We start from the raw sequence: 26141 nt of genomic DNA, 5'->3' as shown, positions 1-26141 counted from the left end.
ATAATAATAATACTTAAAGTTATTATTATTATTATTATACTTAAAGACGAGACTACATCAAAAAGGAGGTTACTCTCATATTCTTGTCCAGGTTTGCCAGATTAGCATTTTTTAAAGTTAAATTTCATGAATTTGACTTTTTTAAAGTGGTTTGGGTTTTTAAAATTGTATTTAGCCTTTTTCAAAACGCAACGTAAGTAAGGTAACTAAGAAAGGAAAAAACAGAATATTGTATAGATTTTCTCAAACTCTTACCTCCCCCCCCTACTCTTCTCATGACCCTGAGTTTTTTTCTTTCTGAGCACATTTTTTTTTTCATTCTTTTTTTACAAATTAAAAGAAAACATAATTACCCACATTTTAAAACTTTATTTGGCTCAAAATCGTTCAAGATCAAACAATAAAACAGTACGTCACATGATTTTGCAGAATAACCAACAAAACAAAAAAAAAAAAATGTAGAAAAATAAATAGACAACAAATAAATGTTACCAAAGGCCATATAAGTTATTCTTCTACTTATCGAGATCATTTTTTTTTTTTTTTTTTTTTGGTATTTTAACTTATTGCAAAGTGGTTCTTTATTTTATTTAAAAATAAAGATAGTGTATACCCTCTTAAGCTAGAATGAAAAACAAAATGGCGGTCAAATTCAAGCCATAGCCAATAATATTATATTCAGGACTAAAAACATACATAGTCTGGTGTATCTTGCATGCGGGCTTGTTATAGCAGAACCCAGCTCCCCAAGATGTTGGCGAATCCCTCAGGCAGTGCCCAAAAGACAGAAGCAGCCAGCCGCAGATAGGTATGTCATCATGTGTATACGTAATTATATGTTTGACAGACACACGCACACACGACCACCAGATGAGTCACGGGCTTTAAGTAAATAGACATTAAGGGATCTGAGGACAATAGTCTGTTAAATAAGCTGTTAGATAACACACAGTTAGATAAATCAATACACAACAACCCTTGCCTCTATTCTGATGAGAAGCATTAGGCTTCGAAATACCTAGGTATAACATCTCCCCAATTATTATGTCTCCTTATTGCATCGACAAATCAATCTATGAATACCAACATATGACTTTGTCTTGCCTATAATTACTATATATATATATATATTTGCTTTGAAAACTTTCCAACTGGACTATATGCATCATTACACTGGACTTAATTTTGGACTCCATTCTCTCTAATGAACTATTTTTGCTTTTCGGATTACCTGGAGAGAATTTTCATGCAAGCTGAAATATTATGTGCGGTTTGTTTTTATAGTTTTTTACATATCCAATATTTTTTCACTTGTTTTTTTTTTTTTTTTGCCAATTTATGACTACAATAAATTGTGGTTTCACTTAATGCTATAACTAGCAAATCTAGGATTACTATAAATACAATTTGCTGATTTCTCTCAGTCCTCTGATGAGAAGAATAGCAAGAATAGCATTTTTTGAAACTCCGCGGAATAAGGACTTTGTAAATTGTTTTTTAGCGTATTCAGTCGAACAATAAATTTTGATTGTAAAGTTCAACTTACAGTTTTAATTTTCTTTCTCTTATATATATATATATATATATATATATATATATATATATATATATATATATGTGTGTGTGTGTGTGTGTGTGTGTGTGTGTGTGTGTGTGTGTGTGTGTGTGTGTGTGTGTGTGAAATGAGATAGTAACAAACGTTGAATTTATTTCACTTCAAAAATTGGCGCAAAACAGTGTCTATCTTATCGCAGACGCCATTCATTCATCTATACCAGTCGTGACTAATTAACAAAAACGAAAAGTAAACTCGATTTGTAATGGCGCCTACCGGAAGTACTTTTATTTGTATTAACGATACACAACAACACGAGAAGACATAGCATTCCTCTAATTTCGAAACATGAGTGAAAGACTAAAAGAACTTCGGGAGAGATCCCAGAAACGGAAGGAATTATTGGCCATGGCTGTGAGTTGATTTGATAGCAAATAATGTTTCTTCGTTTTAAAAAATATCGAATTGATGTTGAAATATAAAGACATTTTTTCTTTCTTTTTTTTTTTTTGGCGGGGACCTGACAACAACAAAAGCAATGATGATTTTCTTTTAAACTATGGAAGCCTAGAATGATTAATTGTTATATTTATTTTAGTATACTTTATTGATTTATATTTGGGTGCTTATTCAGATTGGCACTTATACCGATAAAAAAAAAAAAATAAAAACTCATATTGTACCAACTTGTCATAGAATGACAATTTTATATTTAAAAAATTATAAAAATTGATTTTTGTTTTTATTTACGAAAAATAAATTTGCTGGGTTTGTATTACTGTACACATAGATTCGAAAAAGTTGTCAAAAAACACATATATAACAAATAAATGTTATCGAAGGCAAGATAAGTTACTTTTCTGCCAAACTGGATATATTTTTTGTGTTTTTATTCAATGTAACATATTTATTCAGCTCGAAAAACATAGTGTTTACCGATGTATTCAAAAATTCAAGATGGCGTCTCACACCCTCTTTAACACCGTAAGTTTGGGAAAAGGTGTTATAAATAATAAACTATACAGAATACTATTAAAAACCCGCCGAATATATGTCAACTTATGTCACGGTAACATATATTGAGCGAGTTTTTAACAGTATTTTATTCAGTTTTTTATTTATAACACCTTTTCCTGAACTTACCGTGTTAAAGAAAGAATCAGACGCTAGCTTGAATGTTCCAATACATCGGTAAACACTGTATGCTTTTCGAGCTGAATAAACATGTTACATTGAATAAAAACACAAAAAATATATCCAGCTTGGTAGAAAAGTAACTTATCTTGCCTTTGATAACATTTATTTGTTATATATTTGTTTTTTGACAACTTTTTCGAATCTATGTGTACAGTAATAAAAACCCGGGGAGATAATCACTGATTGTTTTGACAGTTTCCACGTGCATTAAGGTTATCTGTCCTTGTCTACAGATTTGCTAGCCGCTTTTTTTTTTTTTTTTTCACCCTCATTGAAACAAAGTAAAATTTTATTTTCTTTAATAAAAAATAAAACTATTCGATCAAATCACATAATTTTGGTTTTTTTTTTTTCATCTTCGTCCCGTTACTGGTGTGGTAACGTACAGACATTTCAGTTTTAAATGCCACCATAAGTGTCAATCTGAACAAGCACCTATATTTGTTTCCTATATGTTATGAATTGTTATCATTATATATTTTCGGGCTTTTATTAAAATCTAAAAATTTGCAAAATGCGATACATGGCCTAAAATGGAGTAAAGAGAGAACTGTAGGGACTGCCAAAATTCACCAACAGAATTACCCCACCCCCCACCCTATATGTAACACGATGTAACTTTATTATAAATTTAATATTATCAGTATAACTTTTGTACCATTTAAAAGAAGGGCGAAATAAACCAGTAATATTTTTTTAAATTTTTTTTCATCGAACGAAAATAATGAAATTGCAAGACGAAAATCGTGTTTGCATAATTGGCGCTTTAAAATAACGTTCCCATGTAGTACCTATTTACTATGCCTCCCCACAGGACAGAGTTAGACACCAGGGTCGTTTTTTAACGTGGAGAAAAGGTACAAAAATAAAAATTGTCTCAGTCGTGAAGGATTTCTCCTCCACCGAAAGAGAACAAGAAATAGAAGTGCAGCATCTGAAGAACAGATACTACACTTTGATCTTGTCCCGAAGGCCAAGATCGTCGTTCCCATGTAGTAGACATTCCGAACGTGAAAACATACCCGTATTTAATAAATCTAGTAAAAATCAACTAACGGTCAGATTTTCGTAAAATTTTCGATACTTATCCATTTTAGAATGAAATTACATAAAATGCAGTTTTTGTAAAATATATGAGGGGAAATATTTTTTAGTGCGTGCCCCCCCCCTATTTATTTTTCGAAATTCGAACAAAATATATTTAAATCTATCTAAATTTTTATTTATTATGAAACATAAGAGTTCAAATAAATAAAAAACATTTTTTTTAAATTTAAATACACATATTGAACAAAAAATTACCTTGAAATTGCAATTAAAAAATTGATATAAACTTAATATTATTATGTTGTTTTTCAAATAGCGTTTTTTCGAATTAATATATACTATAATCAGTTGAATTGCCAAGAAAAAGAAACTTTGTAAACATTAATTAATTTTTAAAAGATTAAAACGATTAAAATTCCATTATTTCAAAATTTTCCGTTAAAACATAAATTTTTAATTAATTGTGTTTGAATTTTTATTAATATTAAGTTTTAATATAAACATGACTCTTGTCAGCTATTTTATCGCCAGATTAAAACCAATTTGAAAATATTATTGCACAAATATTAAGCATTTTGTAGCCCCCCTCTCATATTTTGTTTGTCTCTTTTTACCGAACAAAATATGGAACCCCGTAGGTAACCAAATGAACATTCAGTAAAACTATTTCCTATTTAATATACAAATGTTTATAATATTATTAATCATTAAACTGTGTAAATCTTAAAACCTAACAAAATTACAACAAAAATTAATTATTAATTGCAGTTTGAAGAAGATAAACAAAGGTTTTAAAAAACCATTAAGTCACTTCTGCTTTTCCATAGTTTGTATAGTACACACAAATCTGATGTCACTGTGACATGCGGTCCATTTTTCACAATCGTTTGGCAGACTCTAGAGAACTGGATTTTATTTACTTGTCGTATTACAGCTTAACTAGGCATCATCTCTTCCTTCGAGAAAGGGAGGGGTTTATTGCCAGTTATGGGAAGTACCTCCACCGGAAAATGCTAACAAGTCTTGCAACTACCCTGAGTGCCCCCTTCCTTTAAAATGACGACTTGCAATGATTTTCAGGTATGCTGAAAACGAATATCACATTTAAATTTTCCGCAAGTTTACCAGATATTAAGCAGTAATTCATTATGTTAAAAAATAGGTGCGTTCTTGCGCGTACAATAATGGCCAGCCATTACTTTTAACATACAGAATTACATTGCTTAATATCCGGAAAACTATTTATTTGTGGAAAATTTCAACACGATATTCGTTTTCAGCATACCCGAAAACCTATAAAGACTGTCATTTTAAAGGAAAATGTTAATGTGGAAACTAAATAAAAATTTACAGAATTGTCCCCACAATAAATGCCGATAAGTTTTGCAACTATCTTGAGTGCCACCTTTCTGAAAGGGATGGATTCTTTCACATAAAAAAAAAAAGAAGGTCCGTGTCATATCTCTTATCGGTAGGAAGAGAAGGCGACCCATATTAATTACTCCAGACTTAGCGCTTGGATTTTTGTAAACAAACATCTACGAAGCGACTTCCAAATCGAAAACTGCTTTGGCCACTTCTGGTTTGGGTTCTTGTCCAGAATTCAACCTAATTAAAAAACAAAAATATAGAAAAATCTTTGAATGATAATATCATATTCTAAAAATTATATAAATTAATCAAGTAATTATCTGTTTTGAAAAAAATTTCCTGACTACAACTTGGATGTCTTCAAGTCCAACGTTAACAAATTTCTAATGAACCGCCCCCTTAAGTAAACACTTCATCAAATCTCCACACTAACGTAATGTACTTGCAATAACCCTTATCCCTGTGGCTTCCGGGCCTTGATAAGTGGTGACCACTGTGTAAAAAAAAAATAAATAAATAAAAAAATAAGATTTTATGAGGAAGCAAGGCATTCTGTTTTGATCCACCATGTTTAATAAAGGGACACAACTCAATCTGAACTACCAAGATTTTAAAAATCAGTCTAGTAATGTCTACAGCATATGAGCAATCGCTAAAACTTGTAAGAAAATGGTTTTATATATTGTTGCACTTTCATATCGCTGCTCACGTTTTTTTTTTTTTTTTATAAACATGCTGGTCGGGAGAACCAGACACGTGACTGACAACTCCACCCACCTGAACACGTCATGACAACGCATGCTAAAAATAGCAACCCGGGCCCAGATAAGTGGGGACTCCTTTTTTACAAATAAAAACAAACTTTTTTTAACAACAAAGAACACAAAATCTCAGTTTTTCACAACTAAACAAAAACAACAGACATTAATTTCAAACCGAGATTATTATATGTACAGTCAATAAACACTTGTGACATTTTTGCCTGTAAGAAATCTGGCCTGAAATTAATTATAATCATTTGTTTGTCTAGGAACACAATTGCTGTAACGCTGTTGTCTTGACGCTGGCAACTTCACAGCTGATTCGCTAGATTCCAAAGTCAACAGAGTATGTGCCATTTTTGAATTTTCCTGTTGTGTACAATTTTAGGGGTTACACCCTCATAGGCCTAGTTTCCCAGATTTCGAGGGCAGTAAGTTTATTGCTTACTGTCTGCGGTGCCCCTACTGGGAAATGCCGATGGAGCTGCCCAGGCAATTTTTTATGGCCAGAGTGTTCCTCCTTCATAGGGTGCTGGCTTGACTGTACCTACTTTCCTGATCTCGTGTCAAATGGGACAAAAGTAAATATCGCTTGGCAAGGAATTAGGAGCACTCCATCCCAATTTGACAAGCTTGTGTATGTAGTGAGCCAAATAGCCGTAACCAAACAGCCCTTTTCAGGACTAGCTATTAAAACTATGCGATTCAAACAGCTATTTTCAGGACTAGCTATTAAAACTAATTATGCGATTCAAACAGTCCTTTTCAAGACTATTCACAAACTACCAGAATGCGATACACAATCCACTCTCTACTGTTGCTTGCTTTCTGGAACTTCCTTCACAGCCTGCCACTCCAATTCCCAAATCTGCTTTGACTCCAGCAGTTTCTTACACTGCCAACTCCTTTTTGCAGTTTCAAGTGACTCTAGTGATCCCAGCTAACTCCTACAGCTTCCAGTGGCTCAAATTCACTCCTTCAGCTTCCGGCGGCTCCAGCTCGCTCCTTCAGCTTCCGGCGGCTCCAGCTCGCTCCTTCAGCTTCCGGCGGCTCCAGCTCGCTCCTTCAGCTTCCGGCGGCTCCAGCTCGCTCCTTCAGCTTCCGGCGGCTCCAGCTCGCTCCTTCAGCTTCCGGCGGCTCCAGCTCGCTCCTTCAGTTTCCGGCGGCTCTTTGTAAGCACCAGTCATGGAATGAAAATGTCATATTCCAAAAATCTCATAAATTGATCAAGTATTTTTTTTTTTATATAGAAAATCATGTAGTTTTTTAATTTTTTATTTTATTCACAAATTTAAGCAATTCATATTATACTGTAGACATTACAAGGTTGATTTAAAAATCTCTGTAGTACGACTTGAGTGAACCTGGGAGCAAGGATAACTAAGGGCATATTCCTTTACCATTGGATGTCTTTCAAAGTCGGACCCAGCACTTTAGGAGGACGGTCACCAAATAAGTCATGAATTGAACTGCGATCACAAAACGATTCTCAATCATTTTTATTCAAAAACAAAAAAAATCGTAAAAAAAAAAAAAAATATATATAAAACCCTACAAATTTATTCTCCAATCCAAAAATCTGATACAATTTCCATCTGATAACTTGATACCTGTTTCTCGCATGTTTTGTCTATGGAGCTAACCCTTGACCTGTCTTGCCTTGCTCAGGCTAGGTGCACTGGGTCTTTTTCTGTTTTTTTTTTTTTTTTACAAAGGAGTCACCACATCAAGGCCCAGAGGTCACTCGAGGGTGAGGGAAAACAGAACAGAGTTCCACAGGCGTGCATTTCTAAGAAAGAAGCTTTGTTCACAGAATCCACGTTTAGGTTTAGCCACAGATAAAGAGTGGGGAAAATTATTGATAGTGGTTTCAGCTAGACAAGTGATTTTTTTTTTTATGAAAATTTGGCATTCTCCAACCTAATATTATAAAAAATATACGACTCCATGAAATATTTATTAATTTAGAAAATGTTTTCAGAAAAATAAAATAATTTTTTTACCTAAATTAATACATGCCCCCCCCCTCTCGCCTTCACTGTTCCTCTTCCTTTGTTCAGTCGTTGTTTAATTTGACCTTAAATCAAGCATGTTTTTGTTATATTCAGTTTGGAGCCTCGGGACCAGATGAACTAAGAAACATTCTTCATTCGGACATTACTCCTCCCAAAAAGCAACGCTATGCCACGTAAGTATAAACTGGTATGTGTCTCTGTCTCTCCCGCATTCTCTGCCTAATTATCTCTAACTTAAAAGTTCACAAACATTGAATCTATGACTATTTTTATATAGTTGGTCGAGCAGAAGAGTAAATTATCTGTTATCTGTCTATCACTTTATATTATTATCGGTGTATCTATCTATGTATCTGTTTATCTATCTATTTGGCGAAGTAAACAAGTGATGTGAAGCTATGTTTTGATAAGGTTATCAAAACATGTCAAACTTGGTGACCAGTCAAGTTTGCACCGGAAGGTATCTGAACAGCTAACCGGTAGTTGATGTGGTGTCTGTCACGATTTCCGGTTTGCTGGAGGAAAGTGTGGAGTAAGTATAAGCTGATATGTGTCTCTGTTTCTCGCACATTCTCTGTCTATTAATCTCTTACTTGAAAATTCACAAACATTGATTATTGTTATATAGTTGACCGAGCAAAAGAGTAAATTATCTATCAGTTTATCTGATTATCGGTGTATCTATTTATCTATCTGGCGAAGTAAACAAGGGATTTGAATCTGTTTTGATAAGGTTATCAAAATATGTCAAACTAGTGGCCAGTCAAGTTTGCACTAGTAGGTAGCTGAACAGCTGACCGGAAGTTGACGTCATCTGTTACAATTTCCAGTTTGCTGGAGCAAAGTGTGGAGTTGGATTGAAGACATCAAAGGAAGAACATCATCTGCAAGGGGTCTCCTCACGAGGGAAGGGGGAGACGTAGAAAAACTAGCCCCAAGCCAAGATCGTCGATTACTCCTTTGCTATGATGACTACCTGGGAAAAATAAAGAAATATATATATATATATATATATATATATTATTCCTTACTTGGAATTCATATTAATATATATATACAGCATCTTGGTCTGTCTTGAAACATCTTTGTTTACACAGAATCCCTCTCCCCAAGATGTAACACCAATATATATATATTATTCCTTAATTGGAATTCATATTAATATATATATATATATATATATATATATATATTATTCCTTAATTGGAATTCATATTAATATATATATATATACAGCATCTTGGTCTGTCTTGAAATATCTTTGTTTACACAGAATCCCTCTCCCCAAGATGGCTGAAAATCTTTTAGAGAAACAAGATCAGAACAGTTTTCCCCACTCTTTATCTGTGCCTAAATCCAAACGTAGATTCCATGAGCAAAGCTTCTTTCTTAGAACTGCACGCCAGTGGAACTCTCTGCCGCTTGCCTGTTTCCCACCTGACTACAACTTGGATGTCTTCAAGTCCAAGATAAACAAACTCGACAAACTGCCCCCTTAAGTAAGACTCTCTATCAAAAACCCCCCAATACTAATGATTACTACGATACTATCTCATTGATTGCTGTACACGCAGTAACCCTTATCCATGAGTGGTCTTCGGGCCTTGATAAGTGGTGACCTCCATGTAAAAAAAAACAAAAAAAAACAGGTATGTCATGTGTGTATATATGTTTATGTAACATGTGTCTAACACACATGCACAGCATCAACACCTAGACGAGACTAATCACGGGCCGTAAAATAGACTGTTACGGATATATATGTAGATAAGACAACATATGATCAAAATAGTGAAGAACCAAAAGACATTTTAGTGACATGTGTATGGATTCAAACACCATGACTCAAACAAGTATATATACATCACAAACACAAATAGATCACAAAGTATATACACGTGTACGCTTAGATAGTAAAATATGTACCCTTTTTGGGGTTATACACACATTCCCCCCTCGCCAATCCTTCACGATAAACGCCCGTCTAGCTGAAACTACTGCCAATAATTTTCCCCACTCTTTATCTATGCAAAAATCCAAACGTAGATTCCATGAACAAAGCTTCTTTCTTAGAAGTGTACGCCTGTGGAACTCTTTTCCGTTTGCCTGTTTCCCACCTGACTACAACCTGGATGTCTTCAAGTCCAACATAAACAAATTACTGATGAATCGCCCCCTTAAGTAAGGCACTTCATCAAATCTCCAATACTAACAATTACTACGATACTATCCCATTGATTGCTGTACACGCAATAACCCTTATCCCTGAGTGGCTTCCGGGCCTTGATAAGTGGTGACTACCTTGTAAAAAGAAAAAAAATTTCCCTTTTTTGATACCTCGCTATACAACATTAACCCTTGCCATGAAAATAACAGTAAAGCAGAGACAGGCTCGCAACATCTCTTCTGTGGAAAAGAGGTTGCAAAGAAGAGAAAAGAGCACCTCCCCCTCTCCACCAGACTACGAAGTCTATTTTGAACACTGTCAAGGCAGGATAAGCTGCTTCTAGTCATTCAAGCCATTGTTGTAAACGAAAAAGATCCAAAAAACAGATGGTAAGAGAAATAATTCTATCGCAGAGAAAAGAAAAATATCCAACTGTGAATGTTAAGTATAAATTGAAAATTGGCAGCATCAATCCAGTCAGAGAAGTTTTGAATTATAAAGAATTCCAGGAGAAAAAATAATGGTGGTATCAATCCACTCAGGATGAGCAGTGTCTTTTTGTGTCAAGACGAAGAGCAACTGTCAATGGTCGCAAACACTGTCCATCTGATGTCACAAAAAATCATCCGAAAACTAACTCTAAATATATTGACCTCCATTGTTTTATTTTTTTTATTTTATTTTTTTTTTTTACAAGGGAATCACCAGTTATCAAGGCCCAAAAGCCACTCAAGGATAAGGGCTGATGAGTGTATGATAGTCACTGGGACAACAGCATAGTAATAGTTTAGTGGTGGAAATAGGGTAGAAATGGATTATTTAGGAGGACAGCTTAAGAACTTTGCGTTGAACTTTAAGACAACTATGTTGTAGCCAGCTGGAAAGCAGGCTGGTGGAACAGAGTTCCACAGGCGGACAGTTTTAAGAAAGAATCTTTGTTCATGGAGTTTGCATTTAGATTTAGGCACAGATAGGGAGAATACATGCAACTGTGGGTGGACCGCTTGTGAATTTCATATTCCCATGAAACTTTCTCCTTTGGAGGAAGTCAGTTCAACTCACATAGGGTGAGTGCCACTTCAATACAGATAGAGAATGGGGAAATTGTTGATAGTTGTTCTAGCTAGATGAGTGTTTCTTTTTGTGAAAGTTTCCACTGGATCACTGAAGTTAAGCAATGTTGAACCTGGTCAGTACTAAATGGGTGACCATTTGGGACTTCCAGGTGCTGTATGTGCTCTCCGCTTATCTCTGTATTGTTTTCCAGCTGTCCTGGACTTCTCCTTTCCACTGGACTCACAGTGCCAATACAGGAGAGGTGTGGTTGGGATTGCGCAACCCTTGCTTCACAATCACATGTGCAGCTGCTCCTACAGGGGGTATCCTTTGTCTTTCAAGACTGAACGGAGGCATCAACTGATGGCAAGGGGGAAGATAAATTGAAGCTCAGACAAGTCTTTTATCTTAAGCACGGCCACACCTTGATTAACAATCCTGTTTCAGCTTCTTTTTGTGTGCCTTTGTGAACACCCCCCCCCTCTTTTTTCTGTCTACTAACCTCACTTCCTGTTCTTCTGCTGATGAACTTGTTTCCTCTTTTTCTTATAGTTTTTCACCTTTTTTTTCACTTTCTGATATTTGGGGGAGGATGGTCATAGTATCACAGAATGGGTTTGAGGGAATATTAAGTTATTTTATTTATTTAATTTTTTTTATGTCTACAATTTAATACATGTGTTTCTTTCATTTCGATAGTAGCAGTGGTAGCCCAAGTTTTACGAACCCTGTGCGTCAATCTGTGTCGGAGAAAGGTGTCATGAACATGCAGACACTTGGAAACAAGGTAAGATTTCGAAAATCCAATTCTTCACGGATCTTGCTAGAAATACAGTAACTCTGTTATCTGCCATTTCTTCCTCAAAGCAGCATGTGGCACAAGGTCAATTTTACAGAGGTGTAAATTACATACCAACCAAACAATAAAGAACAAAATTACTTCCATGTATGGCGGCATTATGCATCAGGTATTGACTCTCTTGTGCAGGTGCTGTCTGGGCGGAGTAGTTTCCTGCCATTACGCTCCCCAAAAAATATACATAACCCAGCAAAGTAGTTTAGCCTCCTCAAATTTATTTATCTTTTTCTGTGCAAAACAAGGCATTTTTTTTTTTTCAAAGGAGTACCCCAAGAATTGTAGACTACCTGGCTTGAGCACGTACGAAGTGACTTTACAGCTTTCATCGTGACTGGTATCAACCCTGTGGATCAGGTCTCTCTTCATATCTACATCCAGTGCTTCTCTTCCACCCAGCCCCATTCCTCTCTCTGAACACACACAGACAACTTCTTCTTTATACAGATTCCTTGATGAGTGAGTCGGTCTGCGTTATGGAGTAACTCCTTGTTAAAAAATCAGTTACTTCCCTCTTTAGTACAGAAATTGTCTTTAAAAAAAACAAAAAAAAACTCATTTCACTGATGAAATCTGTGCTAATTTAGATCAAAGAATGAATATTTTTTCTAAATTTTAAATATTATTTGTCCAGGGCAACACCGATCAAGAAAAATACCAACTTTGTGGGTGATTGCTTTATAGTTTTTTAATTTTAGTTGGACATACACAGGCAACTGCTCTTTTCTATGTATTGCAGAATTTTGTGAAATAAGTCACAAATGGGTACAAGGAAAAAAAGAGTGAGTTCGAAATATTATTATAAAAAGGAAGGATAAATTTTGTGTAGAATGAAGAAATGGAGAGATTTTAAGACTTCTGCCGAGGCCAAATTTCTAAATATGAATAAAGAAACAGAAATGGTGAGTTGTGATCGAGTTATTTTTAGAATAGAAAAGAATATATATATATATATCTATAAAAGTGAACGTGTCTGTCTGTCTATCTGTGTGTCTGTCTGTCTGTGTACATTTCCCTACGCAATAACTCTGTCAATTTTTAGTCTATAGACTCGAAATTTGAAATACCGGGTACTGAGATTTGGGAAAATCAATGTGACGGGTGTCAGCCAGAAATTTGGCTGTTAAGGGTCAAATTTCAACGATTTGACCTTTAAGAACTCTACCAAACTCCTCCGACAATTTTGGGTCTAGACACTTGAAATTTTAGATATAGGTTCCTTGAACCTGGATCTAACTTAATAAAGTGATTTGAGCCCGAAACTATAAATTTTAAGAGGTCATAATAGGGGTCAAATTAAAAAAAAAATTTACTTTTTTTTTTTGCTCAGCATACACCTCCAAACACCCGGGCAACGCCGGGCTGAAATGCTAGTATATATATATTTTAAAGCGAAGTGGGGCATTTTTTTTTTTTTTTTTAAACCTTATAGAAAATGATCGACTATAATGTAAAAAGAAACAGGATCGACTAAAAGTAAGAAAAATAAATTGAAAAGGAAGAAGATCGACTAAAAGGGGGAGAAAGAAAAAAAGGAAAAGGGGGAACGGTGAAGAAACTTGAAGTACTTTTCGCCGACTGTCTTCAGAAGTAAATGTCGGAATGAAGTAATGTTGGCATGAAGTAATTTCTATAGAAATTACTTCATGCCAACATTACTTCATTATATATATGTATATATATATATATATATATATATATATATATATATATATCTTGAGTGCTATCAGCTAGAATTGAAACCAAAACATTTAGCACTCCAGTCTTAATTGTTACCGTTTGAGCATTTTTTTTATGTAGAGGTTTAAAATTAAACTGGAATTACATAAGCATTAATCAGAAGGGACTTTTCCTTGCAAGACTTTTGATAAATAAAAAGTGGAAGTCAAAGAGAAACAGTTTTATTTAACACTAGCAGGTTGTCTGGTGTTGCTCGGTCGTAAAATATGCTTAAATATATTTTAATTCATGTAGATTTAATATTTGTTTAATATTATAGACGCAATTATCTATCAATTATTATATTGTACCTAGTCGTGATTTCAAAAGTAAAATAAAAAAAAAAAAACGACTTGTATGCCATCAAAACCAAAACATATAGCTCTCTTGCCTTATCTGTTAATGTATGACATAAATTCATCCGCATACAAAAATAAAAAAAATAACATTGTTTAACCTATAACTTTTAATTAGCGCATGCGTAAAAAAAACAGGTATAGTCAACTTACACCTGGTCATGGTCAATGTTTTTTTTCTTTTTGTTTGTCAATTTTGACCCAAATCAAAAGCTTGTTGCAGGTCCAAATACAGTATATATATCAAATTTCAACTCTGTAGCCCAAATATTCACAGAGGAGTTTGGTAGAGACTTTTCGCACACACACTGACAAGGTCACTTTCATATATATATATATATATATATATATATATATATATATATATATATAAATATTTTGGTGTGCTAGAACGTTTCCATCTTAAATTCTGTGCAATTATGCGAAATGAAGAAACTATGCATAAATAATATTCAGCGTAATAGTGAAATGAAACCAATCATCTAATGAGAAACCATAAAAATAAGTTATTAATGCTCATTTTTCAAAGAAATATGCAAATTCCTATAGTCACTCGCATATCCATGACTGAGTATATTAAAAAAGCTCATTTTACTAATTTTTTAATAGAAAAAGTAGGATTTTTATATTAATGGTAGAGCAAGAAAAAAATTCTACTTTATTTATATATATATATATATATATATATATATATATATACTAGCAGGGATACCTGGCGTTGCCCCGGATGTTTGTATAGGTTTGTGTATGTTGGGGGGGGGTAAAAAAAAGTCTTGGTAAGTAGGTAGGATCGAATCCAGAACGTCGAGGCGAAGATGGAAAAGAAAGTGTGAAAAAAAACCTGGCAACTTACCCATGAAGCCCACGAAGGGAGAGTACCTAAATAGAATTCAAATTTTAACGATAAAAAAGTTAACTTGACAGGTGCGCGATTTTAATGATCATGCCAGAGAACTTTTACTGCGGGGTAGTTATTTTGGTTTTGTTTCCCAACTTTTTTCGCCAAAATGTTCGGAGGGAGGAGGGCCAGCTAGCTCCCCATACAGAGGAGAGTGTCCATATGAATAGCAATTTTCTGATATAAGGAGTTTCCCCCACATTGATCAAACACCCATTGCTTTCTGAACGTTCCCGGCATGAAGGCCGGGAACCGCACTTTCGCTTCGGATCAGTTTCGCTTTTTTCGCGAAAAAGCCGAACGAACACGTGAGAAGCCGAAATAGCAAAAATTTAATAAAAGTTGACGTAAATAAATCTAGATGCGACGCACGTTCACAAACCGTACATATTATGATCTAGGGGGTACATAAAGAGTTCTAAGACAGAGTAAACCCCCCCCCTCCCCAACCCTAACCCCCTTCCCCCGAGAAGCCCGGCGAAAAAAGCCTTTCTTGGACATACAAAAATGCGCATGACGCATTTGTCTTTTATACATATAGGTATATATAAACGTTTCTCATAGCATTAGTTTTCTAAAGTGAAACATAAATCGTTAGAAAAGAAAAGTCTTTTTCTCAATATCCGTTTCAAAGTTTTGAACACAATGCAGAAATAAATGAGTGAAAAAATTCTTTATTTTCAACTTAAAACCACAATTACTAAAAAAAAAAAAAAAAAAACGAAGCCAGACTTATCACATCTAAAAGATTAGATTGTTTTCAAAAATGATTAACAAAACAGCTGCTCTTTGGTTACTCGTAGAATTAGATTTTCTTAACAAAAAGTCTACTTGATCAATTTATACGGATTTTTGAATATGATATTTTCGTTTCGTTCACAGGTATGTACATCATACAAATTTTTTTTAGTTTTTGTTTTTTTAATATGGGGGAATTCTGAACAAGGATGCACAAATATTAGTTTTCTTTCTTTATTTATTTTTTTAGATATAGAAGGAATTCTGGAGAAGAACCAAAAAATCCAATTAATGTTGAATAATGTGAGAAGGGTGGCGAGCAAGTTGCCTACTGTCCACCATGAAAGTGGACGATGACATTGTGAGTTGAGTGATTTCTGCTTTCCAGTTGACTCATTCCTTTAGCTTAAAGTCAACTGGAAAATTCAAAACTTCAGAATTTCGGCCACGACAAACATGAACCAGCCAATGGCTGGTGTGTAAGCTGTTTGTAGGTGTTCACTTCTTCAAGGTACTTAAAGTGACTGAAAACGGACTGAATTTATTTGTGTTATCTTGTGATTTTTTTTTTTTTTTTTTTTTTTTTTTTCAGACAGTTTATGGAGTGTATTAGCAATGGGGGTGAGTTTTGTGACAATTAGGGACAGTTTACGGACAGTATTGAGTTTTGCAACAGTTTAAGGCAGTTTGCGGCTTGGACCAGATTGGGAGAGCTTTAGGAGGCTGAGATAAGGAGATGAGATCGATTAACTGACGGACGCAGCGTCAACAGAAAACTAAGCTGTAGACATTACATCTTTGAGGGTTGATGGTGTTACGCATCCAGAGTACAATGGATATCTGCAGAATATGTTGACGTTTGTGTTTTTAAGTTGCTTTATTTTTCATACTTGTTCCTTCTTTCATCGGATTTTTTCGATTATCAATACTTATCAGAGACATTCTGATACAAAACCCATCTAAGAACACTACCAGATACATAAAGTCCTTGTGAACCAGTGTGGCAATCGCCAATGTGTGAGAAACGATGACACTGCCAGAACAAGAAGACAAAAGAGAAGAAAACCATAGCAAACAGCATTTGGGGGTCGGCAATTGTTATCGAGAGAAATAATATGGTCTTGCACCTTTTCCAGTTTGATCAAGCATAAATTCCCTTTCGAATTAAAGATGCTGAACTGGGAAGTCGTCACTCCATTACCGATATCAAACTAGGATCAAGTCTGGCGGAAGAATAAAACATAATTGATTGGCAAACAGCCTAAACCCAATAGTAATAAATTTTTTTTTGTTTTCAGTTTGTAGCACTAAAATGACTCGTGTAGATGTTGACATATTGAACATTTCCATTTTTTCTTTCTCTTGCAGAGTACCGATGACATCGATGAATTTGAACAGGAGGAGATTTATACCGATTCCAGCACTTTTCTAAAAGTAAGTCTTGTCACAATACAGGGTGTTCCAAAAGTCTTGGGCACATTTTGACATTGAATATCTCGAGAACTATTAAGGATATAAAAACGCATCTCGTATATTCAAAAAGTTTGTAATTTTAAGTTTTTCATGGAATGTTCAAAGATGTTCAATGTGACCGCCATTGGTCACACAACACACATCAAACCGATAGTCCAATTCTTGCCAAACGTGTCCCAGCATTGTGTTGTCAGTGCTTGCAACAGCTTCTGTTATTTAGGCCTTCAGTTCTTCCAGGTATCTTGAAATGAGAGGCACATAGAACAGTCCTTTCACAAATCCCCACAAAAAAAAAATGCAGGGTGTGAGATCTTTTTTATGAAATTCATGTTGAACAAGTGTCCATGATTCAGTTTTTGCAAATTCAAGCACACAAAACGCCTTTTCTGAATCAGAAAAGAAATGAAAACAAAGTCAATAGCCTTATAAAAAACAAAATCAATAGCCTTATAAAAAAAACTTTTAGCTTTAAAATGACACCACTTTCATCTTAATGATAGTTAAGCAGATATAAGGACTTAAATGTGCCAAAGACATTTTGGAACATCCTGTATAAGAATTTTTTTTTTACTCAATGTAAACATCGTGTGAATTAGAATTTGTCAGTTAAGAAACCAATACACCACAGAACGTTTTTGATAAAAATTTATTTAAAAATTTGGAATTACCTAAGTTTCGATGACATACATCTTCATTGGGTATGAAAACAGTTTGTGTTTTTGGTGCTCCTTCGTTAAGAGCAAAATTTGAAAATTAAAATATTTAATTTCAATTAAAATCAATGGTATCTACTAGTGTTGAGATGATCAATTTGAATCAGGAATGATAAAAATTGGAACTTTTAGGGATATCGGAATCGTAAAAGTGTGTGCCTATTTTCCGATGCCAAAAACGATTCTTTGAATTGTTTTTTTTTTTTTTTTTTTTTTATTTAAAGCAAAATCTTAGACTTCTGATAGTAATGATAAAATATTTTTTTGTTTTAAACTATCAGTAAAACTAAAATCTATAGATCACCATCTGCACAAATATATTTTACGCTTGAGAAAGTATTTGCACATTAAACATGTTTTTATGGTAATTGGGAAAAAAATAACTTTATAAGAGATAAAAATGAATTGGAATTGAGAATTTAGCAAGGAATCCATAATTGTATCAGAATTGGAAGAATGTTGGATTGTACCGTCAGTAGTAATTGTCATGTCCCAGTAATGAACATATCCAAAAATTATGAAAAATGATAAGGTAGAAGATTAATGAAAATATTTTTTGAACACAATTAGCAAAAATTGAGTTTTGCTAAATTGGTCTAAGATTTCCAGTTTTCAGAAAATAATTACCTCCCTTATTATGATTCAAACTCTTCTGTTTTTTAACAAAAATTAATTTTCGCTAATTTTTTTTCAAAAACTGTTTTCATTAATAATTAATTTTTTACCCAATCGTTTTTCACAATTTTTGGATGTGTTCATTATCGCGACATGATGATTAAGTAGATATTGGTTTTACTTGAAATTCAATATTTTGATTTTCGTTCTAATACTGAAGAAGCACCGAAAAATCTTTGATATACGTACTCGTCACAGGACACAAATGTCACCTTCAAAATCATGAGGTGACTTTCCAACATAATAATTCAAATCTCCTGCCACAAGCACTTCCTTCTCATCAACCTTATTACTTACTGCAACAAGTTTGTCATGAAACACATCTTTCATATCGTCAGTCATACCACACTGTGGTGCATAAACAAATAATGCTGTCAAAATTTTCCAACAAACTTCAACAGTATGATCCAATCGCTTACACGATTAACTTATAGGACACTAACTTGAATACAGGTTCCTGTTCGTGTTGTAGCTATTCATTTGAATCTGAAATCATAAAAATTGGTCAGTCATCTCATAAAAAAAAGGCACATGGAAATATATTTGTTTAATTTAAATTCTTATGGTCCTCCTCTTAATGTTGGTTTGAAGATTTTGAACAAATTTACTAAAAATGAGTTCGTTTATATTGACTCTAAAGAATACTCATTAAGAGTTTTTACAGAATTTTTTTTTCCTCCCTTTTTTTTTTGACAGGGGACCCAAAGTGCAAATCCACACAACGACTATTGTCAACATTTTGTCGACACGGGTGAAAGACCACAGAACTTTATTAGAGATGTAGGTAAGACAAATTAAACTTTTACTTTTTTTTTTTTTACTTGGTAGTCACCACTTATGAAGGCCTGAAGACCACTTGAGGATAAGAGTTAATGAATATAAGATGATAGTGTAGTAATCGCTGATAGTGTAAACTGGGTAAAATTTTATTATTTATGGGGACGGCTCAACAAGAATTTGTTTACATTGGATTTGAAGGCTACTATGTTGTATTCAACCGGGAAGCAAGACAGCGGAACAGTTATGGGAAAGAAGCTTTGTTCATGGAACCTGGGTTTAGATTTAGGAACAGTTAGAGAGTGAGGGAAATCGTTTATAGTAGTTGTAGCTAGTCGAGTGTTTTCTGTGAAAGTTTGGCAAGGGAAAACCATAGAGTGGATTTCTGTCAAGCACTTGCCATGAAAATAATGATAGAGCAGAGACAGGCTTGCAACATCTCTTCTGTGGGAAAGAGGTTGCAGGGAAGAGAAAAGGGCATCACCTACTAGATTTTGAAGCTGGTTTTAAACTCTATCAAGGCTGGATAGAGCATGCCGAGCAGCTCCTGCCCAGATGTGGCAACAGTACTCCATTTTAGGGTGTACCTGCCTCTTATCCAGATAGAGGATTGCATCAGCAGTGAGATACCTACTGGAGCGATAGAGTGATCCAACTATTTTTCAGCAATATTGGCAACAGAGTTGATGTATGTGTTCCATTTAAGATCAGGGTGAAAGTTAGTCTCAGAACCTTGTCAAGACATGGAACTTCCCAAGAGAGCCATTCATTTCAATCGAGGTGTTATGAGGTCAGAGTGATTATGGTGAAAGGAAAGAGGCTTGGTTTTCGATGCATTAAAATTAACCAGCTACATCTTTTATTTGAAGACTGCTAGACTTTGGAATACCCTCCCTGTTTCCTGCTTCTCTAACTGTACTAACATGCTGAAGTTTAAATGTAACGCAAACATATATTTCATCTTCTCACATAGTATTTTTTTTGTTGAGGTGTCATTTTTTTTTTTTTTTTTTTTTTTTTGTCTGGCTGAGTTATGGTCTTATGCAGTTCTGTGAGGTCGACGCTCCCAAGCTTTACATTTCTATGAGAAAGGGTTTATTGCTAATTGCTTGAAGCGTTCCTACCTGAGAATGCTGACGGGGCTGCTCGGGCATTTTTTGTAGACCGGTGTTTCTACTTTATTTTATTTTGAAAAATTTAATTAAATATAATCTTACTAATTTTATGTTGATTATTTTTAAAAATTTATTTTAAAATTGTTACTATATATATATATTAATAAAATACGTATTATATACGTTTGAAGCCAAAACAACGCATTATTACAAAATAAACAGACATTTATTTTTGAAATTTATATTGAAATTCATAAATATATTTCCAAGCAAAGCTTCATCTTCAGTATGACTTTCTTTTTTTTTTCTTTTTTTTTCAATATTGTTGTTGAAGAGAATCAGAAAGTATAAGTTCGTTTGTTATTTTTATGGTAGTTTTTTTAAAATCTCAGAACGGTGCGTTTGGTCGCGCGGGATTCACGTTAAGATTTTTGTTCCGTAGAAGCGCTGGTTGAGTTTGAATAAAATAAAATACGTATTAGATACGTTTGAAGCCAAAACAACGCATTATTACAAAATAAACAGACATTTATTTTGTTTGAAATTTATATTGAAATTCATAAATATATTTCGAAGGAAAACTTCATCTTCAGTATGTCTTTCTTTCTTTTTTTTTTTTTAAATATGTATTAACATATTTTATTTTATTCAAACTCAACCAGTACTTCTAAGAAACAAAAATCTTAACGTGAATCCTGCGCGACCAAACGCACCGTTCCGAGATTTAAAAAACTACCGTAAAAACAACAAACGGACTTATACTTTCTGATTCTCTGCTCCAACAACAACATTGCAAAAAAAAAAAAAAAAAAAAATCATACTGAAGATGAAGTTTTCCTTCGAAATATATTTATGAATTTCAATATAAATTTCAAACAAAATAAATGTCTGTTTATTTTGTAATAATGCGTTGTTTTGGCTTCAAATGTATATAATAATACATAGTTTATTTTATTCAAACTCAATCAGCGCTTCTAAGGAACAAAGATCTTAACATTAATATTTGTTAGATTGAATCGGAATAGAGGACTGTTTTGGAGGGAGCTACAACGAAGAAATCTCTCTCAGACATGCGGGAACGATAGAAGCGTCAACATGCGACAGACCAGTTTCCCTGGGTAAAGACTTTTATCAAAGAAATGTACCATCGTCTTTGTACCCCTATATCTTGGATACCTTTATAAAACATCATCAATCCTAAAGTCTCGTCACACTTAATTATAACCGATGTCTTTTTTTCCACAACCGTTCTTTTTCAGCACTCTTGTTCTCTCTCTAATGTCGGAAGTGCCCCAAAAAGGGGACCAGCCGAAATGGTGACCCTTTTTCAAACGTCGTTAAAATTTATGGTAACCGCCATAAACATACTGAAGATGGTTTCCTTCGAAATATATTTATGAATTTCAACATAAATTTCAAACAAAATAAATGTCTGTTTATTTTGTAATAATGTGTTGTTTTGGTTTCAAACGTATATAATATGTATTTATTTTATTCAAACTCAACCAGCGCTTCTAAGGAACAAAATCTTATATTTTAATTTTTTAAGAAAATTTTTTAAATTCTTGCTAATTTTATGTTCATTATTTTTTAAAATTAATTTAAAATTAGTGCTTGTTAAGATACAGGCAACAGATCGATTTTTTTTTTTTTTTTTTTTTTTTTTTTTTTAAATATGTTGTTTTAAGCAAAAATAATATTACCTATTTGTCATGCCGAAAATAGTAATATATCCAAAAATTATTAAAATTTGAGTAAAAAGTTGTTTATAGTAAAAAAGTAATTTTTATGGAAAATTGGGTAAAATCGCATTTTTCTTAGACATTACAAAGTACGGTAGGAGTCTACACACAGGGGGCATAACTCCGAAATGAATATTTTAGATTACTTTTTCATGGTGGCAATATTTGTTGTCTATAGCGATACACTTTTTTAAACTAAACACAATAGTAGTTGTTTTACTCGATGAATTTTTGGATATATTACTATTCACGACATGACAATTAAGGATGTAATATTGTTCTTGCTTAAAGCGACATATTTAAAAAAAATCGATCTGGAAATTATATCTTAACAAGCCCTAAAATTACAGTGCTGATTTTGATTGTTTTTCCTCCTTTTTCTTAGGTTTGGCTAATCGCTTTGAAGAGTATCCCAAACTAAGGGAGTTAATACGCTTAAAAGACAGCCTCATTGGAAAATCTAATACTCCGCCAATGTGAGTTACTTTCTCCTTAAAATTATAAAATATCTGTCTATCTACAGGGTGGTCAAAAAGTCAGGTAACATGTTAAAGGTAGAAAAAAACAATATGATCCATTATAATCTTTATTCGTTTAATATTATTTGAGTGTAATATATAAACTACCCCTCCTGATTTCTGGCTTTGGGGTTATGTAAAGGATAGCGTTTATGGCAAGAAACCTGATACAATAGCGTCTTTAAAGTTATTTATTGAAGAGGAGATTGAGCGGATATCAGCTGACATGATTACAAGTGTTACACAATCAGTGGTTAATCGCTTCCAGCGATTGATAGAGAGAAATGGACGACAATTAACAAAATATATTTCATGTTTGTTTCATTTTATATTTCATTGTATGGTACTTAAATATACGTGTACTGCTAATATCATTTTTCTTTAAAATGTTACCTGACTTTTTGACCACCCTGTATATATCTATAAAAGTGAAAGTGTCTGTCTGTGTGTGTACATTTCCTTACGCAATAACTCTATCAATTTTAAGTCTACAGACTCGAAATTTGATATACAGGGTACTGAGATTTGGGAAAATCGATGTGATCGGTTCTCGGCCAGAAATTTGGTGATTAAGGGATCAAAGTGCAATGATTTGACTTTTGAGAACTCTACCAAACTCCTCCGCCAATTTTGGGTCTAAACACTTGAAATTTTAGATATAGGTTCATTGGATATGGCTCTAACTTAATAATTTGATTCGAGCCAAAAACAAATGTTAAGGGGTCATAATAGGGGTCAAAGTTAAAAAAAAAAATTGACCTCTGCGGTCTCTACCAAATTACTCAGACAATTTCTGGTCTAAACATTTGAAATTTTACATAAAGGGTATTCAGAGATAAGGCAAGCTTTTTCATCGATTTGGATCGAAAATATTTAGTTGCCAATATATAAATGTATGTATGTTTGCATGTCTGCCTAAAACTTTTGACAGAGGCGACGGATTTTACCATGATCAGTATCGTTTTAAAGTTCGACCTTTCATACAACAAATATTGAAAAATTGGCTAAAAACATTAATATCTTCACCTTCAACTAGGCACTTTTCTACGGGGAGGGGGGGGTCGCTTTTTTCGCCGATATTTTTTAAAGTTATCCTCTCCTTTAGATTGTCTAGCCTTAATTTAAATATAACTCACTTCAGGTTTGGTGGTGGTCGTAACCGCAAAGATGTCAGGTTTTTTCCCTGTTTTTTTTTTCCTCCTTCGCAGTACGGGTTTGAGCCTGCCTTCCTACTACCACTTTTTTTTTTTTTGCTCAACATACACATCCAAACACCCAGGCAACGCTGGGCTGAAATGCTAGTAAATTAATTAAAAAAAAAATGGTAATGTGTAGATACAGCAGCCTAGAAATGGCTGCTGAGTTTGAGTAAAAGATGCAATATTGAGTAAAAGAACCAATTTTGTGGAAATAAATTTTCAGTGAATATTTTCCCCTGAAGTTTTAATAAAGTGTCTTTCAGTCCCAGAAATTCTGTAATCTTCTTTTTTTTTTTTTTTTTTAAATTATTTACTGAATATTAAATGATTTGTCATATATATTGATCTGCTACATTTTTTTTTGTTTTCTCTCAACAGGTACTTGCAGTGCGACCTTGACACATTTGATTTTAATGACCTTGATTGCAAATTTGATGTAATTTTAATTGAACCTCCCTTAGAAGAATACCAAAGATCACATGGGGTTGTACATGACAAATACTGGAGTTGGGATGAGGTAAAAAAAAAATTTGTTTTGTATCTATATTATTAATGGAAACTAGACCCTCTGGGCCTAGACAGTTTGCCTAGTATATATATATATATATAGTGTGTGTGTTTGTGATGAGAATAATAGAAATAGTATTCCGACAAAATAGAGAAAGACAAAAGGAACAAACCGAGTGTCCATCAACGTTTCATCTTTATTTCGAGACTTCCTCAGGATGAACGAGATTAAGAAAACAAAAACACCAGTACAAATATTTGAAAATGTTTTTTTGCATAACAAAAAGAAAATATATTCCAAGAATTACTTAAATTGATCAATTATTATTTTTTTATAAAGAAAATAATTTTTAAGTCATTAATTGGAATTCATTGGCATTACAACATAAATCTAGCAAGTTTGAATTATCTTTATTTGTTTATTTGCAATTTATTTTCCAAAAAATTGCAGGTGAGGCAGTTACTCTTCGGATACTCATAAAATTTAATTTTCTTATTTAAAAATAAAACTATTTCATCCATTTTCATGATTTTTGGTATATGATATTTTCGTTACATCACAGGTGCATACACCATACAGATTTTTCTTTATTTTTGTTTTTTTAATATAGCTGGGAATTCTGGACAAGGACCGAATTTTGAACTATATTGGATTTGACTTTGACTAGACGTTTATTTTTTTAAACATAAAAAAATATATTTGCCTTGCAGATTGAACGTTTGGATATTCCTGCTGTGGCGGCACAGAGATCTTTCCTCTGGATTTGGTGCGGAAATGCTGAAGGATTGGAGAGAGGAAGAACGGTTAGTATCATATGTGTGACTGGAGGGGACAGAGAGAGGAGAGAGTGTGTAAAAATGTAATCCAGTTCTCCATTTGAATCCATCAGTGATAAAATAAAAAAATAATTAGCCCATTGTTATGAATTTTAGAACGCAATTGCATAAGGGTGGGTAATGTGGGCTATATATAGTTTAATGAAGTTTTATAAAAAATATGACTGGAAGCCCTTTGAAAATTTAAATATCTCTGAATTTTGCGAAAAGTTAATAATAGATATTGGATATAAATTATTAAATATTCCCCAAATTTCAGTTTCTATGGAGTATTTTAAAGGGATTTTGTTGTCAGTAGATGAGGCGTGCTGCCAGATACCAACTTGGAATTTCTTTTTCCATATATAAACAACTGAAATTTTTATATACTTTCAGATCATAGCTTGTATAATAAATTTAGTATTAATATTTATGACAACTTCAACCGGATAAAAAAATCTCAATATATGATCTAGACCAATGTAAATTAAATCTCATAAATTTTTTAATTTACTGAATTTAATTCCAAATTTTTATTCATTTATATATATCAAATTTTGGTCATTCAATGAATTTAAAAATTTATGAAATGAAATGTTTGCATTTCAAATCAAAAGATTTTTATTATTCTATGTAAGACCAAGAATACATTTGAAATATCATAACTCCTTATCCTATAGGATTTCGATGTCTACCATCTCTTCAGAGGAGAAAATATTAGCAAATAGTTATAATGGTTTACACCTTATTTGCTAAAGTCAGTGAGACATTGAAAAAATAATCCTATAGGATAAGCAGTTATAATATTTCAAATGTATTCTTTGTCTTACATAGAATAATAAAATCTTTTGATTTGAAATTCAAACATTT

General features: G+C 33.4%; 1 protein-coding gene across 3 annotated transcripts in view; it reads left to right on the top strand.

Annotated features, from left to right (window-relative positions):
* Nucleotides 1-1810: 1810 nt before the first annotated feature.
* The window catches only part of LOC145266585 (N(6)-adenosine-methyltransferase non-catalytic subunit METTL14-like), a 34737-nt gene continuing 10406 nt past the window's right edge, over nt 1811-26141 (top strand). The window contains exons 1-8 of one of the 3 annotated variants that reach the window (XM_080122430.1): nt 1811-1969; nt 8040-8119; nt 11872-11956; nt 17105-17170; nt 19294-19381; nt 22617-22707; nt 24327-24465; nt 25167-25259. In XM_080122430.1, the coding sequence (XP_079978556.1) occupies nt 1904-1969; nt 8040-8119; nt 11872-11956; nt 17105-17170; nt 19294-19381; nt 22617-22707; nt 24327-24465; nt 25167-25259 (708 nt within the window). In that variant the 5' untranslated portion in view covers nt 1811-1903. Of the gene's footprint in view, nt 1970-8039; nt 8134-11868; nt 11957-17104; nt 17171-19293; nt 19382-22616; nt 22708-24326; nt 24466-25166; nt 25260-26141 lie in introns of those variants that run through there. The other 2 variants (XM_080122429.1, XM_080122431.1) reach the window with 2 other exon arrangements.

The sequence above is a fragment of the Euprymna scolopes genome, chromosome 41, assembly GCF_053919585.1.
Source record: "Euprymna scolopes isolate OS-2025 chromosome 41, ASM5391958v1, whole genome shotgun sequence".
NCBI lineage: Eukaryota > Metazoa > Mollusca > Cephalopoda > Sepiida > Sepiolidae > Euprymna > Euprymna scolopes.
This window is presented reverse-complemented; position numbering and strand designations above follow the sequence as displayed.